Here is an 18,150-nt window from a genome sequence, read left to right as displayed (position 1 = left end):
AAAAAGGCACGAAGTTTCATCAATATTTATTAACAAGGTTCTCAAAAAAAATTCATGTCGCTTTCACTAACGGAGTTCAAACAAATGTTAATAAAACTAAAACAGAATTCAATATAATAACACAAGATACACATCTTTGCCCTTCTGCATTTGCAAATTCTTGTATGCGAAAGGGAACAAAACAGAAAGAGTAACAACTAATCCCCAAGGATATGTGTAACCATCACACCACACCAAATAGGGATCATGTCAGCGCATTGTATCATGCAAAGATTATTAACGACAATAGGTTTTAAAAATCACAGTGTGTTCAACTTCAAACCATTACAAAAAAAAAATATAACCGGAAACAAAATAAAATATGGATTCCATAATATATATATATCAAAATTCCCAAATTCCCAAATTAAATCCTAAACAAAGACAATAACCGAATTTCATCATGAATTAAACATGGTAGGCTCTGATACCAATTGTTAATAATCCTTGTCAATTACATGATGAATGACCAAAGGCGGAAGCGTACCTGTGGGAATTGCCATTGATGAAATCTATGATGATAGAGCCAATGGGTTGGGTGATCTTCCTCAACAAAACACCCTGAAGACCTTGCTCTCTTGATGGGGATAGAGAGAACCAGAGAGTTTTCTCCTTTAGGGTTTTGAAACTGAATAGTCTTATTGTGTTTGCCTTGGGGACCATTACCCCTATATATAACTATTATTAGTTATATCCCAAATTGCAGTATTTCCAATTCAGCCCCTCATTAAATTAGAAACTGTCTGGTATCTACACTATTAATTTTCATAACTATTATACTCTTTAGCCATAAACTATTATATATTATTTGACCCCTAGTTTATTGGCTAATTATATAATGACCCTAACACACTTTATTAATTAATTACATATGTGACCCATAAATCTTACACACCCTTAATATGCCGTCTATAGTCAAGAAAGATACATTTGCAAGCCTTGGCTCAAACTTGGATCTGCCAAAACATAAACTTGATATGTAGCATAAACAGCCAAACACTTTGAGATCATTTAAATCAGGTAAAGTACATGTAAAAGTTGAAACGGTGAGCAACTATTTAGCCCTATTGAAGGCATTTTGTTAATGAGAAACACAACATGTAGAATAGCATAAGTCCATAAGAATTTTGGAACAGAGGGTTGCATCAGAAGAGCCCTTGCAACAAACAAGATGTGCTGATGTTTTTCTCTCAACCTTAGCATCTTGTTCAAGGGTCTCAACAATTATGTTGGTAGATGATTCGTCTCTGTTTACGCAAATCATCTAGGAGGAATTCAGTCCCACTGATTGTCCTAAGCATTGAAGGTAAGGTAGAAGAACCCCAAACATCCAAGTGAACCAAGTCAAAGGCATTCTTAGCCCTACTAGTACTTAAAGGAAATGGCAGTTTCCTTGTGAAAAGTGACAAATGCGACAAACTAAATCTTCATTAGCATGTATGGAAGGAAAATCCTTACAAAGTGGTGCTAACTTTGAAGAGGACACGTGTCCCAAACGATAATGCCATAAGGCTTAATCAGCTAAAACAGAACTAGCATGATTACTAGAACTTACAACAGGAGCAATACTAGCAATAGAGCAAACAGAAGTAGATTCACCATACTCCAAGTGACATAATCCATTGGGTGATATAACTGACAAGGGAGTAATGGCATAATGAGAATCAAATAACTTTAAATCATAATGACAAAGGAGTAAAGGCATAATGGTAAAAACAGGAAAGCGTATCAAAATACTTTTGATACCATGTTATGAAGTATAAATTGGTATTCCATATGAGAGAACGATACTCTAATCTAGAATTGAATGATTCTTTAATAAATACAATATTGAATGAAAAAGACAACGAATGACCGCTAACTATGATGGTTTGCAAATGAGTAAAAATTTCTGGAATATAAATTCTAAGTTTTCTTTGAAAAATTGTATATAAGTTATTAACAACTAATTGAAATTAGTAACGTTTACTAAACCAACTAGATCGAACCTAAAATTCTAAAAATAAATTAGTGAAATACATATGGCTGATTTTAATTGATTGTAGATCCCACAATTTTTTATAAACAACCTAGACATCAACTTTCTAGAAATATGACTCTCGTGTGGAGGTTTGGTTTTGAAAAAAAAAAATTCAGTTAATATGTTTTGTTATGTTAAGTTGTTTTTCATTTAACAACACTTTAAAATAGAAACACTTCAAATTTGATGAACATATGAGAGAGCTTAAACTTGAAAGTACTTTAAATTTATTGAGCTTATGACAACATTTTAAACTCATAAGCACTTTACGCCAAAAATGACATTTAACAACGCCCATTTTACAGCGCTTGCTAAACACAAGCGCTGTTGTAATTATATTTTAAAAATAACGGAACCTTTTACAGCGCTTTTGATGACAAGCGTTGTAAAACAAGCGCTGTGGTAGGTCATATAACGTTTGCGCATAACGTTATAAGGCTTTTACAACGCTTGTCAAAAAAGCGCTGTAAAAGGAAGCGCTTTCGCGTATCAGTTACAGCGCTTTTTTCACAAGCTGCTGTAAACACATGCGCTTCCAAATATTTGAACTACCTAATACAGCGCTTTTTTCACAAGTGCTGTAAAATACATGCGCTTTCATTGAATTTAACTACCTATTACAGCGCTTTTTTCACAAGCGCTGTAAAATACATGCGCTTTCATTGAATTTAACTACCTATTACAGCGCTTTTTTCACAAGCGCTGTAAACTGCATCTTTCAAATAATTATATACGTTGGAAACCCTCATATCCTCTACATCTTTCAAATAATTATATACGTTGGGAACCCTAATATCCTCTACGTACTGTGCGGCCATCTACGTTGTCTCAGGTATTTTTTACACATGATCTGTTATGTTTTGTTATATATATATTAAATCTACTAAAAATTGTTAATTTATATAGGTGGTATAATATGGATAGGAAATGGATTTCAGCCAATCGATTGTCAAAAGAGTATGAAATTGGAGTGAAGGAGTTTGTTGAGTTTGCAGTGAAGAATGCAAAAGATCCAAATAGAGTAGTTTGTCCTTGTTTAAAATGTTGTTTTGGAAAACGTGTTAGAGAAGATGAATTAGAAGGACATCTAGTATGTAATGGAATTGATCAAAGCTACACATGTTGGATAAGACATGGTGAGAAAAAAAAAGGAAACATTAATTTTGAGAATAGTTCGACATATGCTTCAACTGACTTCGATACAGATACATATGAGCCGGACCGAGTTGATGAGATTGCAAAAGCAGTTGAAGAAGATCTTCGAGATTGTCCTAAAATGTTTGAAAGTTTGTTGAGTGATGTAGAGAAAGAATTATATAATCGTTGTACTAAATTCACAAGACTGTCAGCGATATTAAAGTTGTACAACTTAAAAGCGAAGAATGGATGGTCTGATAAAAGCTTTACAGAACTATTAACACTCATAAAATATATGTTGCCAGATGATAATGAACTTCCCAGTCGAACCTACGAGGCTAAACGGATTTTGTGTTCTATTGGAATGAGTTACGAAAGGATTCATGCGTGTCCTAACGATTGCATTTTATTTCGAAACGAATATGAACTACTTAAGGCGTGTCCGAAATGCAATGTCTCTCGATATAAGAAGAAAGAATCTACTCCAGCAAAAGTCGTGTGGTATTTTCCTATAATACCAAGATTTAGGCGCATGTATCGCAGTGAAGAAGATTCAAAACACTTGACATGGCATGCAGATGAAAGAATTAGAGATGGAATGTTTCGACACCCTGCAGATTCCCCACAATGGGCAAAAATTGATCACGAGTATCCTGAATTCGGGATAGAGTCAAGAAATCTAAGACTTGCACTTTCTACTGATGGAATGAATCCACATGGTCTTCAAAGCATCTCACATAGCACGTGGCCTGTGATTTTGGTAATATATAACCTACCTCCATGGTTATGTATGAAGCGTAAGTTTATGATGTTGTCTCTGTTAATTTCCGGACCCAAACAACCGGGGAATGATATCGACGTATACTTGACTCCTTTAATTGAAGATTTAAAAATTATGTGGGAGACAGGTGTGGAAGTTTATGATGGGTATAGGAAAAAGTGTTTCAATTTGAGGGCTATGTTGTTCGGCACAATTAATGATTTTCCAGCATATGGTAATTTATCAGGATATAGCATTAAAGGTCAGTGTGCATGTCCTATATGTGAAGAGAGTACAAATTGGATGCGGTTGAAACATTGTAAGAAGAATGTGTTTCTTGGACATCGTAGATTTTTACCTTATAGTCATCAGTATCGTGGGTGGAGAAATGCATTCAATGGAAAATCAGAGGAAGGTAAAGCTCCTTTAGCACCGACTGGATATCAAATACTTGAAAAAGTACAAGGTTTGACCAATAAATTTGGCAAACCTTTTGCGGGAGAGCTGGTGAAAACTGGGTGGAAGAAAAAGTCAATTTTCTTTGAATTGCCATATTGGAAGTCATTGTATGTAAGACATTTCCTCGATGTGATGCATATTGAAAAAAATGTATTTGAAAGTGTTATTGGTACGTTACTCAATGTTCCAGGAAAGTCTAAAGATGGCGTCAATGCAAGATTGGACTTGGTCGATATGGGAATAAGAAATGAACTGGCTCCAGTAAAGAAAGGAAATCGCACATATCTACCTCCAGCCGCTCATACTCTATCTAGAAAGGAAAAAATTGTTTTATGTAAATTTCTACACGAAGTTAAAGTTCCAGAAGGATACTCTTCGAACATTAAAAATTTGGTTTGTATGAAAGACCTCAAGTTAAAAGGTTTGAAGACCCATGATTGTCATATTATAATGGAGCATTTGCTACCAATAGGTATACGTTCCATTTTACCTGAAAAAGTTCGACTAGCCTTAACTAGATTATGTTTCTTCTTCAGGGAAATTTGTAGTAAAGTGATCGACCCTCAGAAATTACCGACATTGCAGAGGGAAATTGTTGTTACTTTGTGTGAGCTTGAAATGTATTTCCCACCATCGTTTTTTGATATAATGGTTCACCTTACTGTTCATCTGGTTAAGGAGACACAACTTTGTGGGCCAGCTTATATGAGATGGATGTATCCGATAGAACGATATATGAAAATATTAAAAGGGTACGTAAAAAGTAGAAGTCGACCAGAAGGTTGTATTGCTGAACGATACATTGTTGAAGAGGCTGCTGAATTTTGTACTGAATATCTGTCCAATGTTGAATCCATAGGGCTTCCCATGTCTCGTCATTCGGGAAGACTATCAGGAGAAGGGATAACTGGAAGGAGACTACTGACTATATCAAGGACAGAATGGGAGCAGGCACAATTGTATGTTCTGCACAATGATGATGAGGTTCAACCGTATGTTACAATACACATTGATCAGTTATCTCGTTTGAACATGAATAGGAATCAAAATTGGATAACTCGAGAGCACAATCGAAGTTTTGTAACATGGTTAAAAAATCACATAATGTCAAAATTTGATATAGACCCCGGATCAATTTCAAATAGATTGAGGTGGCTAGCAAATGGTCCGAGCTTACATGTCTTTTCTTACACTGGTTATGTTATTAACGGCTACACATTTTATACCAAAGAACAAGATGATCAGACCACTATGCAAAATAGTGGAGTCACTCTCGTAGCTGAAGCGATGCATGTCTCAAGTGCAAAAGACAAAAACCCAATATATGCAAATCTATCATATTTTGGGGTTATCGAGCGCATATGGGAGTTAGACTACACAATGTTTCGTGTTCCTATATTTGGTTGCAAGTGGGTCGATAATAATAATGGCGTTCGGATTGATGAGTCAGGATTCTTGCTTGTCGATTTTAATAGGGTGGGATACAAAGACGAGCCTTTTATTTTAGCGTCGCAAGCTCAACAAGTGTTTTATGTCACTGATCCTTCTAATGATAAATGGTCTGTTGTCCTATCGACCAATAAAATAAGTGATGATAACAATAATGATGAAGATGTTGGTAATGATCTTTTATTTGCAACATCACAACAACCACATGAAATTGATTCAACTGATGATGGTTTATATCTTAGAGATGATCATGATGAGGGAATTTGGATTAATCCATCGTTTCGTATTGTAAATGGACAAACAAATGTGAATGTCACCAGGAAAAGAAGAAGGGCATCTTAATGTATATGTTTAATTGTTTTATATAAGCTATGCATGTAATCTGAACTGTGTTATTGTAAATATGCATGTAATCTGAATTGATTCAACTGAACTGTATATATATGTTTAATTGTTTTATATAAGCTATGCATGTAATCTGAACTGTGTTATTGTAAATATGCATGTAATCTGAATTGATTCAACTGAACTGTATATATATGTTTAATTGTTTTATATAAGCTATGCATGTAATCTGAACTGTGTTATTGTAAATATGCATGTAATCTGAATTGAGTGTTTTATACTAAGTTCTGATTAATTTATTTTCTGAACTGAACTGAACTGAACTGAATAGAGAGATTCTCATTTCTAATAATTCATGCATGTAATCTGAATTGAGTGTTTTATACTAAGTTCTGATTAATTTATTTTCTGAACTGAACTGATAAAAAGGTTTTTAATGTCATCCCAACCCAAATAAACCAAACACAAAAATAAAATAAAACAATAAAACAAAACACATGAGTTTGGTGAAGAGGAAGGGATTTTGGTGGTGACCAGTTACTACTATGTGGGTTTTGCATGTTGAGCTTGTTTAAAAAATAACATAACAAAACACAAAAACAATAATAGCGCTTATTTGGAAAAAGCGCTGTAAAAGAGCCTTCTAAAATTAACCTAAAAGATACATAATAACATAATAACACACGGAGGTCTTTTACAGCGCTTATTTGGAAAAAGCGCTGTAAACGATCATTTTAAAAATAAAATAATGAGTGTGTTATACCTTTTACAGCGCTTTCCACACAAAGCGCTGTAAACGACTCTTTTGAAAGTGAGTAAAAAAGACATTTTACAGCGCTTGTTTGCCAAAGCGCTGTCAAATGGCTTTAAAAATAATATTCATCAGACACCTAATTTCTTCAAACACCTTGTACGCATCATGGGATTCAAAAAACATCAGACACAAACCCATTTCTTCAAACACATTGTACGCATCATGGGAATCCAAAAAACATCAGACATTAACCCATTTCATCAAACACCTTGTACGCATCATGGGAATACCCAAAAACACATTGTTAACAAAAACATCAGACACAAACCCATTTTTCGCAACATGGCAATGATCCTGAATACCAAGTTTCGATTTAAGAAGGAAAGAGAATGGAAAGAGATAAAAAGGGTGTTGAGGTGGAGATTGAATTGTGAAAGAGTAAGCTTTGATGTTTGTGAAGAAGATGCATAAAAGGAGAAGAGTTTGGTGAAGATGAAGGGATTTTGGTGGTGACCAGTTACTACTATGTGGGTTTTGCATGTTGAGCCTTCTAAAATTAACCTAAAGAGACATTTTAGAGCGCTTATGTGGAAAAGCGCTGTAAAAGGCTTTAAAAAACATTAATATAACATAATAACACACGGAGGTCTTTTACAGCGCTTATTTGGAAAAAGCGCTGTAAAAGAGCCTTCTAAAATTAACCTAAAGAGACATTTTAGAGCGCTTATGTGGAAAAGCGCTGTAAAAGGCTTTAAAAAACATTAATATAACATAATAACACACGGAGGTCTTTTACAGCGCTTATTTGGAAAAAGCGCTGTAAAAGAGCCTTCTAAAATTAACCTAAAGAGACATTTTAGAGCGCTTATGTGTAAAAAGCGCTGTAAAAGGCTTTAAAAAACATTAATATAACATAATAACACACGGAGGTCTTTTACAGCGCTTATTTGGAAAAAGCGCTGTAAAAGAGCCTCTTAAAATTAACATAAAGAGACATTTTAGAGCGCTTATGTGTAAAAAGCGCTGTAAAAGGCTTTAAAAAACATTCAAATAACATAATAACACACGGAGGTCTTTTACAGCGCTTATTTGACAAAAGCGCTGTAAAAGGCGTAAAAGGCATTCAAATAACATAATAACACACGGAGGTCTTTTACAGCGCTTATTTGTCAAAAGCGCTGTAAAAGAGCCTTTTAAGAATTTAACTAAAGAAGCCTTTTAGAGCGCTTTACAAAAAAAGCGCTGTAAAAAGGCTTATAAAAAGCGCTGTAAAAGTGTTACGTATATATAACAGTTACCTCTTCAGTTTCCTCTTCATTACGTAACCTTCATCTCAACCTTCATTTCTTCTCTTCTTTTGCAAACCCTATCATCCCGTCCTTTACGAACCTTATTTCCACGATCATCTCCTTCATTTCGAACCTTATTTCCATCCAAGATCATCTCTCCCATTTCACACAATATATTTTCATTGAAATACGTAACCCTCATTACGTATTTCTTCAATACCGTTCCCTCTTTTCTTTGAACCATATTTCTGTGAACTTTCTGCGTTCCCTCTTTTCTTTACATTTCATCTTTCTTCGAACCATTATTCAGGTATTGATGTTATAAATTTTTTGTAATCATTAAAATGCATGTTGAGCTTTTTTAAGATATACTGATACATGTTGAGTTTGTTTATAATAATGCATGATGCATGTTGAGCTTGTTGATGTTATACTAAAGTGCATGTTGAACTTGTTGTAGTTAAATGGATACAAACAAAGATTTAGAAGTTCAAAATGAAGAAGTTGGCACCTCTAAGACTTACGAAAAAGAAGTCAAACGTGGTGCAACTATCATGCAAAGGGTGATTAAAGCACGGAGCAGTGGCATTAAATTTGAGGTATACTCTGTTTGCTTATACTCTGTTTGCTGTGTGTTTTTTTATCTTTTTTTAGGGTTTAGGGCATGTACTTACTATATGAGTTTATTAGGTTGGCTGGAACGAGAGTGGTCAGCCAGTTGACCCCAACAGCTCCATGTTTGTAAGCTACATTGGGGCTGTTGTTCGTCAAAATGTCCCAATAACAATAGACAACTGGAGAGATAAGGCGTTGAAGGATGCCAAAGATATCATCTGGAATGACATTCAAGTAAATATTTTGATCTACTCTTTTGTCATTTATAATGTTTTTTCTGTAAAATACATTACTTATGATTGTTTTCATTGCAGACCACTTTTGTTCTTGATGAGGAACGAAAGTCGTATGTTTTGAGAGTTGCTGGGAAGATCCATCGTGGATTTAGATCCCATCTCTCAAATTTCTATCTAAAAGATAGAGAAGGAAACACAAATGCTGAACCTCCAAAAATATATCAACATTATATATCAAAGGATGAATGGAGTGCATTTGTTTCCAAACGTTCTGACCCGGCGTTTGTCGTAAGTGATTAATTTATTAGCATTTGTGTTTTATTATTCATATTCGTAGCGTATTTTAACTTTTTACACAATTGCTATTTTTTTTATATAGAATATTAGTAAGGCAAATCGCGAACGGGCAAGCAATCCAAAACACCAATACAAGAAATCACGTATGGGATATGCACGCCTTGATCAACAACTTGTAAGTAATTAAACATCACTTTTATATAATGAAGTAATTTGTATTATAAACTATAGTGTGTAACTAATTTGTATTATTTTGTTTATGATTTTAACGAATAGAGAAAAGACACCCAAGCCGATCAACCCTTGGGTCGTCATATCTTATGGAAGGAAGCGCGTGTTAACAAAGATGGAGTGGTTGATAATGAAAATGTCAAGAAAGTTGTAGAACTTTGTGTAAGTATATTATCACTTTAATATTTTTTAATATTGTATTTTAAAAATGCTATTGAACTTATCTTTTTAATGTTACATGTATTTTAGGAAATTATTGAACAAAGTTCTGAAACTCAAGAGGGCAACAAGGATACTTGCAGGGACATTCTTGGGAAAGTGTTTAATGTCCCTGAGTATTCCGTTCGAGTTAAGGGGAAAGGATTTGGCGTAACTCCCAAAAGCTTTTTTCCTCAAGAGAAGCATAAAAAATCTTCCAACGAGGAAGTATTAGAGAAGCTCAGAATCCTATCAGAGCAAGTGGCACTCTTGGTGAATACGAATAAAGACAAGCAACTTCCGGTTCAGCTCCAACCTGAAATACAAATGGAGAGTGAAACCGGGAGTTGCAACGTCGGTTTGAAGAGTATTCCCGAGGTAATTAATTACTTACTACTTACTTGCTTATGTAATTACTTATGTATTAAACAAACTTATATATTAACTGTACTTATGTTTTAACTATTGATGTAGGGTGTCACTACATGTGTCCTATACTTGTCCTCGCCTACTCAACGGAAGGTGGTAAAAGGAATATTGTACAATACTTCAGGAGAAGTATTGCACAATATTCCGATCCCCGCGGGCCATGTCAAAGTATCGCCTACTGTTGCTTTCGAACCAACTGCACCGTTGCCCATACCGGACAACGATGGAGATATGAAGTTCTTAAGCGACGCTATTGGCAGTTACGTGGCATGGCCCACAAACCTTGTTGCCCTCCAAAAAAAGATTCCCAAAGACAAATCAGTTACATCTCCCGAAAAGGTTTGTCACATTTATTGCCTAAGGTTTTTCATTTTTTCAGATTCAATAAACTAACATTTTACCTCATTTTTGTAGGTCCAAATAAATAAACCACCCCTACAGCCAAAAAAAGGCAGCAAACCTCAAAAATTGGAGGTTAATAGGGCTGCCAAACTACAAAGGCTGGAGGGTAATAAAGCTGCCAAACTTGCAGCAACAAAAAATCTGGATCGGGGAAAATCGGTCGCTGAAATTAATTATTTGAAATGAAAGGTGCTTTTTAGCTTTTTATGGCACTTTTTTTAAAAAGCGCTGTCTTTTATCATTGTACCCAAAATTATTTTTGATCCAAAATCACTTCACAATCAGTAGAACAGAACATATTATAGACAATCAGTTCACACAATCAATAGAACATAAATCAGAACTCTGTAACTTTTTTAACATATATGTAACTCTGTAATTTACAACCTAAGTAACTACATTCAGATACATATATACAACCTAATTTACAACCTAATTACCTACATTCAGATACGTATATATATATAACCTAATTTACAACCTAAACTACATTCAGATCCATATGCATGTTCATATATTGTGTCCTATGATCATTTACATATAATAACTAACAGAATATACATTATATGCACTAGCTACCATATAATATTCAGATCCCTTGCCCAGCAGCAAGCTATTTCCCAGAAAATCAAATAATTTTCATGTCAAGCACGTACTGACACCATTCTTCCTTTAATTCCATCAGATCTTCCTCAGAATATGATGGACTGGAATTGGCAAAGTACTGCAATATAAAAATTGAACATATTATATTAAGTTAGTATCAAATATATAGATAATTTATATATGAAAATCATATAATGCAAATACCGTACCGTTTCTGGGATAATAGTTTTATTCTTCTCAACAATCTCCTTCATGAATCTCAATATGTAGTACCCACAGTCGATGTTATTTGTTTGACGAGGGCACTTTATTGAGATCCATGTAATGTTATTCGACTTCTGCTTCGACACTTTAGCACCTCTTTGAGCTCGATAAACTTTTAAGGCACTATCGAATGAATAAATGTGATTATTAGAGCATGAATATTTATATATATATATATAAATATTTATGCTCTAATAATCACATTTATTCATTCGATAGTGCCTTAAAAGTTTATCGAGCTCAAAGAGGTGCTAAAGTGTCGAAGCAGAAGTCTAATAACATTACATGGATCTCAATAAAGTGCCCTCGTCAAACAAATAACATCGACTGTGGGTACTACGTATTGAGATTCATGAAGGAGATTGTTGAGAAAAATAAAACTATTATCCTAGAAACGGTACGGTATTTGCATTATATGATTTTCATATATAAATTATCTATATATTTGATACTAACTTAATATAATATGTTCAATTTTTATATTGCAGTACTTTGACAATTCCAGTCCATCATATTCTGAGGAAGATCTGACGGAATTAAAGGAGGACTGGTGTTAGTATGTGCTTGACATGCAAATTATTTGATTTTCTGGGAAATAGCTTGCTGCTGGGCAAGGGATCTAAATATTATATGGTAGCTAGTGCATATAATGTATATTCTGTTAGTTATTATATGTAAATGATCATAGGACACAATATATGCATATAATGGATCTGTTAGTTATTATATAATGGATCTGAATGTAGGTAATTAGGTTGTAAATTAGGTTGTATATATGTATCTGAATGTAGTTAATTAGGTTGTATATATGTATCTGAATGTAGTTAATTAGGTTGTATATATGTATCTGAATGTAGTGTATTAGGTTGTAAATTAGGTTGTATATATGTACAGAGTTACAGAGTTACATATATGTTAATAAAGTTACAAAGTTCTGATTTCTGTTCTACTGATTGTGTGAACTGCTTACGGTATTTGAATATGTTTTGTTGTTGTGTGCACTGATGTGAAGTGATTTTGGATCAAAATAATTTTGGATACAAAGATAAAAGACAGCACTTTCTATAAAAAATGCCATAAAAAGCTAAAAATCGCTTTTCATTTCAAATAATTAATTTACAGCATTTAAAAAAAAAACACACATTTTACAGCGCTTTTTTTTAAAAAGCGCTGTAAAATGTTGTTGTAAAGCGCTTTAATGGTGCACATTTTACAGCGCTTTCGTGAGAAAGCGCTGTAAAATGTACAACAAAAGCGCTGTAAAATGCACACCCATAATATGAAATTATGGGTGGGCATTTTACAACGCTTTTTTGAGAAAGCGCTGTAAAATGCAGACCCATAATATGAAAATTATGGGTGGGCATTTTACAGCGCTTTGTTGAGAAAGCGCTGTAAAATGCACACCCATATATGAAATTATGGGTGGGCATTTTACAGCGCTTTCTTGAGAAAGCGCTGTAAAATGCAGACCCATAATATGAAAATTATGGGTGTGCATTTTACAGCGCTTGTGTTAAAAAGCGCTCTAAAAGCAGACCCATAACTCATATAATGGGGTGCATATGACAGCATTTTTTTGAAGAAGCGCTGTAAAATGTGCATAACAAGCGCGCGTTATATTTACATGTTTTATAGCGCTTTCTTAAAAGCGCTGTTGTATCATTTACAACGCTCGATTCCACATCGCTTATTTTTTTGAAAAAACGTTGTAAATGGCTTAAAAAAAGCGCTGTAAAATGCGTTTTTCACGTAAAATAAATTTCAATTATACTCAATAAGCAGTTAAGCACCATAAAATAACACACATTGAACATGATTTTTGCAACAACAAAAAAGTTTCATTTAATTCGTAATGTCTATTGTATAGCACCATTAAAGTAAGATTAATAAATCGGATTTTTTATGTAGTAGGGTCAAAAAAAGTTATCTAAGTTATAAGTATTTATGTTATATTAATTGTTAGGCAATATCAAAGTCATTTTCCTACACATTTGAAAAGTTATTATGCATTTTATTAATTTGGGTAAACTTATGATAGTTAATGCAGATATAGAGCTAGTAGATAGGTCCCATTAAAATTGTATCATAATTGATATATTTCTACATTGGAAACCATTACCATGAGATGAAATAGAAAGAATGATGAATTTTTGGTGGAGTCGTAGTGGTAACAGATCTAAAGAGATTCATAGACTCTCTTGGAATAGACTTCCATGCACAAGCAATATGGTGCCATGAGTTTCAAGAGTACCAGTGCCTTTAATTTATCTATGTTGAGTAAGCAATTTTGGAAGTTCACGACTAACCCAAATGACTTAATCACTTGTCAATTCAAATATTTTTATGAGTGATTTTTTTTTTTGAAAAAATTGGTCATTGTGGCACTCTTTTCCCGAAAACATTTTAACTTCTAAATATTATAAAAGTAAGGGTAAAGTTGGTCCAAAATAAAATACAATCAAGCATTGAAATATCAGAATTCAAAGCACATGCAAAACTAAAAAACCAAAGGTGAGTTGAACCCAAAAAATTGTCACATTAATCAAAGTTAACTCTATAAAATCTCATATTATTGGTCGACTACATGTCTACAATTAAATTAAAACAAAGGGTTATCTCTTCCTCATTAGCAATTACTTTGTTTTTTGTTGTCTCATCATCTATCCACACATGTTGTATGTAAGCAGCTACAGAGGAAATAAACAAATGTTGGTTATCTCTCTCGAGACATAATCAAGCAGAGTAAGGAAAATTAAATGCATATTCAACATCATAACAAAACAATATCAACAAATAGATGAAACACAATAAGAATCTTTATCATCAACTACTTGATGTTTCATCTTTCAAATTCATGGTTGATAGTCACCTACTACCCCCATGAACTAGAGTGTCAAGTTAGAGTGATTTAATATTTAATGGAACGCCCAAACAGTGTCTCACCTTTATGAAAAACCTTCCTACTAACTACTCCCTCTAGGTCTCCTTGATCGTCCAACTCTGATTCAATCATAGCACAACTACCAACATATCATACTATATAAATGTGTAAGACCCATAATTTTAAAGTACACTTTATGTATTTTATATGTTTTGAATTTTGGCTCGGAGGCTTTTCAGCCAAAGTTAATAATATTATGGAGTTTATAGGATCAAAAAGTTATTTTGACACCGTTTAGAATTACTCGTCGATAAATAAATTTAAATTAAGTGCGGTAAATCCTTTACGGAGAATTTAATGCGTTACGGGTGAAATGGTAATTTAACAAATATCTAGATATTTTGAGATATTTGTTAAGTTATATTTAATATATATATATATATATATATATATGTTTGCTTGGAGAGAATAGAAAGAAAGGAAATTAGAAGGAAGGAAAAGGAAAAGAAAAGGTTATATAAAGGAAAGAAGGAAATAGAAAGGAAGGAAAAACAAAGAAAGGAAAAAGGAAGGAAAGAAAATCCAAAACTTCATCTTCTTCCTCTCCCTGCGTGCGCGACCCATTTTCCCTCCTTCTCCCATTTTCATTTTCGTTGCTTTCTTTTCTTCAAGACTAGTAACCCAAGGTTGGGTGAGTGTTAGAACAAGGATTTCGCAACTCCACTCTTCCTCTTTGATTCGAAAACGAAGAAAAACGGTATTTGAGATTCAAACACAAACCCCTCCGTTTCTTCTAGATCCAAGCTTCATTTCGCGAAGAGTTAGAAGGGAAAGTTGCTCACTACCACGCCACGGTGCTAGGGGACCAATTTGGAGGCGACGTTGCGAGCGGAGATTTTTACCGGATTTGCTCGCGGTACCGGAAACGCACGTTAAAGCTAACGTTAAGGTAAGGGCTCCTTCCAAACTTTTAGTTTGCATTTAGGGACTTATCTGTAGTTGTGTGGAAAGGAATTTGTTAGGGTTGAAGTATTGAGTTGGGGAAAAATGAATCTAAGGCGTTATGGGTAAAACCTTAGAGTTAGGTTTTGGTTATATTGATGAATGTTTTGTGGAAAACGAATTTAAGCTCTTTTATGTATGATTTGGAGTAAATGAAATCTGATGTATCTGAATGTCGTTGTGTTGATTCATATTCATCGTATTTGGCGTGTTCATACTTGATGTTTGTTGATTGATGTGTTTTGGGGTGAATTATGGATTGAATGTGAGAGTATGTTTGAGTTTGTCTTATGTGGAATTTGAAAACCATTAGAGTTAACGAGTATTAAAAATGGGGAATCTTTTAATACCTCGGTTTACTTAATGTGCGTTTGAGGAAAATGTTTAAGTTAACTAGGCGTTAAGAATGGGGAATCTCTTAAATCGTTTAAGTCAAAAGTATATTAAGAATGGGGAATCTCTTGATATGTCTGTTTGCTTAACGTTTTGTTTTGAAAATCATTAAGATAAATCAGTATTAAGAATGGGGAATCTCTTAATGACTTATTTACTTAATGTTGTTTTGAAAATCGTTTAAGTTAACTGGGCGTTAAGAATGGGGAATCTCTTAATGTCTTGGTTACTTAATGTTTGTTTTTGAAAATCGTTTAAGTTGAATGAGAATTAAGAATGGGGAATCTCTTAATGTCTTGTTTACTTAATATTTGTTTTGAAAGTCGTTTAAGTTAAATGGGTATTAAAAATGGGGAATCTTTTAATATCTGCATTTGCTTAACGATTGTTGTGGACGGAGTCTGTGTATGCTCATGCATTTCATTTTGGTAAATTGTGTTGACCCGTGATAGGTGACACCTTGGTAAACTGTACTGACCCGTGATAGGTGGTACGTTTACGACTTACGTTCCTGAGGGAATTGTGTTTGTCCGTGAGAGACTGCACAGGTGTTTGTCCGTGAGAGACTACACCCTGTTAAATTGTGAATTGTTGGTTCATTTGGTATGTGTAGTAATTGTGTTATAAGTGTTATGTTTTGGAATTTGGTGATAACATGTTGGATTGCAATACCATTTTGAATCCCATGATGTTGTATTAATTGTGTTATAAATGTTAAGTGTTATGTTTTGGAATTTGGTGATAACATGTTGGATTGCTATACCATTTTGAAACCCATGATGTTGTATTAATTGTGTTATAAATGTTAAGTGTTATGTTTTGGAATTTGGTGATAACATGTTGGATTGCTATACCATTTTGAAACCCATGATGTTGTATTAATTGTGTTATAAATGTTAAGTGTTATGTTTTGGAATTTGGTGATAACATGTTGGATTGCTATACCATTTTGAAACCCATGATGTTGTATTAATTGTGTTATAAATGTTAAGTGTTATGTTTTGGAATTTGGTGATAACATGTTGGATTGCAATACCATTTTGAATCCCATGATGTTGTATTAATTGTGTTATAAATGTTAAGTGTTATGTTTTGGAATTTGGTGATAACATGTTGGATTGCTATACCATTTTGAAACCCATGATGTTGTATTAATTGTGTTATAAATGTTAAGTGTTATGTTTTGGAATTTGGTGATAACATGTTGGATTGCTATACCATTTTGAAACCCATGATGTTGTATTAATTGTGTTATAAATGTTAAGTGTTATGTTTTGGAATTTGGTGATAACATGTTGGATTGCTATACCATTTTGAAACCCATGATGTTGTATTAATTGTGTTATAAATGTTAAGTGTTATGTTTTGGAATTTGGTGATAACATGTTGGATTGCTATACCATTTTGAAACCCATGATGTTGTATTGATTGTGTTATAAATGTTAAGTGTTATGTTTTGGAATTTGGTGATAACATGTTGGATTGCAATACCATTTTGAAACCCATGATGTTGTATTAATTGTGTTATAAATGTTAAGTGTTATGTTTTGGAATTTGGTGATAACATGTTTGCTTGCAATACTATTTCGAAACTAATGATGTTGTAGCGATTGCGTTATCAGTGCTAAGTGTTAGGATTTGAGATTATGTATGAATGTGATTGAGTTAGTTATGAATTTTTGGAAAAATGATGAGGGAAATCGATTTCCCAATCGATTGGATGAGTTGCAGGAAGTTCACCATTTTGACCTAATCGATTTGCCAATCGATTGTATAAATATATCTTTCAAAATCTTTTAAGAAATCGATTTGGAAATCGATTGGCAGAGAGGCAGGAACTCAGCAAAACTGCCAAAATCGATTTGGAAATCGATTTGGCAACCCAGGGACTCATCAGAACTGACAAAATCGACTTAGAAATCGATTTGGTCATGCAGAAACTCAGCAGAACTGACCAAATCGATTTGGCAATCGATTGGCTCAGCAAAAGTCCTTATTTTGAGTTAGATAATCGATTTCTCAATTGATTTATCAATGCTTTGGTCAGTTATGTATTACTTGATGGTTTGAGAACTTCATTTTGAGTTCATTGTTAATTGGCAAGCATTGTATGAACTTTTAGCATATGGAAAATCCTTTTAAGGTGCATGCTTAGTTGAAAGGTTATTTTGTGCATTTAAAACTTAAATGTTATGTGTTATCTGTTAATTTCGGTTGGTGACCCTTTACAATTATTGTGGAATTCTGGGCTTTGCCCTCAGATGAGAGTCAGGACGATCCTACCGGTTCGTACCCTACAGACGGGAATGGAAATGGGGACGCTTGACTGCAGCTACGGTAG

At 33.8% G+C, this 18,150-nt stretch overlaps 1 protein-coding gene across 1 annotated transcript in view; it reads left to right on the top strand.

Moving 5' to 3' along the window:
* Positions 1-10,846, top strand: part of LOC140919421 (uncharacterized) — a 16,070-nt gene extending 5,224 nt beyond the window's left edge. The window contains exons 2-4 of the mRNA XM_073365432.1: positions 9,986-10,207; positions 10,304-10,597; positions 10,673-10,846. Coding sequence (XP_073221533.1) covers positions 9,986-10,207; positions 10,304-10,597; positions 10,673-10,846 — 690 coding nt within the window. The remainder of the gene's footprint in view (positions 1-9,985; positions 10,208-10,303; positions 10,598-10,672) is intronic.
* Positions 10,847-18,150: the final 7,304 nt, after the last annotated feature.

This window comes from Cicer arietinum, chromosome 2 (assembly GCF_000331145.2).
Source record: "Cicer arietinum cultivar CDC Frontier isolate Library 1 chromosome 2, Cicar.CDCFrontier_v2.0, whole genome shotgun sequence".
Classification (NCBI taxonomy): Eukaryota; Viridiplantae; Streptophyta; class Magnoliopsida; order Fabales; family Fabaceae; genus Cicer; species Cicer arietinum.
The sequence above is the reverse complement of the archived record's forward strand: the minus strand, read 5'-3'. Positions and strand labels throughout refer to the sequence as shown.